Source organism: Atta colombica, unplaced genomic scaffold (assembly GCF_001594045.1).
Source record: "Atta colombica isolate Treedump-2 unplaced genomic scaffold, Acol1.0 scaffold331, whole genome shotgun sequence".
In the NCBI taxonomy this organism is placed as follows: Eukaryota; Metazoa; Arthropoda; class Insecta; order Hymenoptera; family Formicidae; genus Atta; species Atta colombica.
In genome coordinates this window covers 1,411-3,714 of record NW_017259439.1, presented here as the reverse complement: position 1 = coordinate 3,714, position 2,304 = coordinate 1,411, and the positions used below count along the sequence as shown (strand labels likewise).

Below are 2,304 nucleotides of genomic sequence, written 5' to 3'. Positions count from 1 at the left end.
TAGATTATTATGTAGATTATTATGTAGATTATTATGTAGATTATTATGTAGATTATTATGTAGATTATTATGTAGATTATTATGTAGATTATTATGTAGATTATTATGTAGATTATTATGTAGATTAAATATGTAGACATAAATTAGAATCGATGATTGAACATTTCTGAAAAAGAAGGTAACTGGTAGCGTGGCCGAGCGGTCTAAGGCGCTGGTTTAAGGCACCAGTCTCTTCGGAGGCGTGGGTTCGAATCCCACCGCTGCCAATCTTTTGCTCAGAGATTTATTTTCTGAAGATAAAATTATGTAAACTTGAGACTCTTCGGAGGAAATTTGAATAACCATTTTGACAAATTTTATCTTTATTTTTTTTCTTTTGAAACAGATATAACTTTATGTGACTTATTTTAATAAAATAATCAATAATTAATGAATTTCTAAAATTTTAGGTTGTAGAAGGTCGTGCTTTCCCGATTCCAAGATTTGCGTTGAGACCGGTCAAGTCTTTGGAGGTACCAGTAGAAGCACATGCTGAAGTAACTGATGGCCAGTCCACTGAACAACAACAACCTGAACATCGAGAACAAGAGCAGCAACAGACGGTACATATGATAAGTATTCAACAGCAACAAGAGCAGGAGCAGCAACAGCAACAGCAACAGCAACAACAACATCAACAACAACAGCAACAGCAATCTATGCAAGAGGAGGAATCCCGCCCACATTGTAAATAAAAGTTTATTTGCTCTAAATTCGAATTTCTACATTCTTAAAATTTCTTTTTTTTCTTAGATTATATTTTTACTCTTAATTTATTTTTAATAATTGTTTGTTATAAATAAAATAATTAAAATATGAGATAAAAAAAACATTGAACTTAAATATATATATATATAATAGTTTAATATTAGAGAATTCAAGTATATTATTAATATTTATCTGTCTATTTACAGATGTGCAACCACGTTCCGTACGTTCCGTACCAGATGAAGTCTTCCTGCATCGTCGCGAAAAACGCGTGCGTCGTTGCGCCTGTGATTGCGCGTGCTAAAGAATTTACTATCATTCATTAGACGGAACGAATTCTCAAAAGATTCCGTCCAAAATAAAATTACAAAATCTAAAAGAGCGTGCTGTCCGCACAAACTTTGGTCAAACGTTTTTAACGATCTCGGTGAATAAAGCAAAACGCAAGGAAAATAATTGAATATTCTATCATCAGTGCAACCGCCGCTGCAAGTACATCGAATTATTGAGAGATTGTATTAAATTTTCCTAATTCAAAGTATTTTTATTATTACTTTTATTTACAAACTACAATATCTGAATAACTTTCCTTCAGATTATCCCAGATTTCGCTTGGGAGAAAACACTTGATAAAAAACAAAAAATTTTGAATTATATTACAAACTGCATTTACGATAAAATATTGTATGAAATGGATAGTATTTTTATCCCGCGCGGTAGATAAGTTAATCAAAGCATACAGTTGATGATTAAAAATAAGTATGCTTATCGAAGAATAATATCTCAATTTAACGACATGTAATTGATTTCAGAATATTTTTCTTTCCCTATTGGCCAACAGTACGAGATTAAGACCATTTTATAAACATAACAGTTATATTCGTTGAGGTATCAACAATCTAAGAATTGTTGATGGGAGTGATATTTTCTAAATTGATTTAATTGCCTATATCGTTATATCCTTTTCATAGAGAGAAAGAATGCGAAGATAGTTTAGAAATCTGTGATTTTCCTAGACAAATCCCTGTGAAAACATGCTTCTGATAATGCTATACACAGACATGCATGGTCAAAATAATTAATAATTAAAATTTCTGTACAATATCTTTTACATTCCGTTATTAAATGTATTTTTGTTTATTTCCTTATTATATCCCTATCTCCTTCAAAGTGATAGAGAAAAGATGAGTCTTTTATACAGTGTAAAAGATAATTTAAACCTCCTAAAAATATTTTTTGAAGCAACACTTTAGTTTAACTGATTATTATTTACAAATATATTCCTATACATTATTTACGCCTATCGAAAGATAATTTAAGTTTTTGTGTTTTATTGATTTATGTTCTTTATATATTACGTATTTTTTTCTTTCTCATAACAAATAATAAAGTGATACAATTGATTAGACTTGTTTGAATTGATAATATAATGTCTTGCAATAAATCTGAACATGTACGTGATAATATACATATAATAAATAAATAAATACACATACATATTTTAAAAATATGAGAGAAAGGAAAAAGAAGTTTATTTCAAGTAAATTAAAAAATCAA

General features: G+C 29.3%; 1 protein-coding gene and 1 non-coding gene across 2 annotated transcripts in view; both read left to right on the top strand.

The window, feature by feature from the left end:
* Positions 1 to 1,851, top strand: part of LOC108690606 (putative uncharacterized protein DDB_G0271606) — a 22,572-nt gene extending 20,721 nt beyond the window's left edge. The window contains exons 8-9 of the mRNA XM_018197980.1: positions 450 to 726; positions 954 to 1,851. Of these exons, the coding sequence (XP_018053469.1) occupies positions 450 to 726; positions 954 to 1,051 (375 nt within the window). The 3' untranslated portion in view covers positions 1,052 to 1,851. The remainder of the gene's footprint in view (positions 1 to 449; positions 727 to 953) is intronic.
* On the top strand, positions 185 to 266 carry Trnal-aag. The gene has a single exon. It is a non-coding gene; the product is annotated as a tRNA-Leu (tRNA).
* Positions 1,852 to 2,304: the final 453 nt, after the last annotated feature.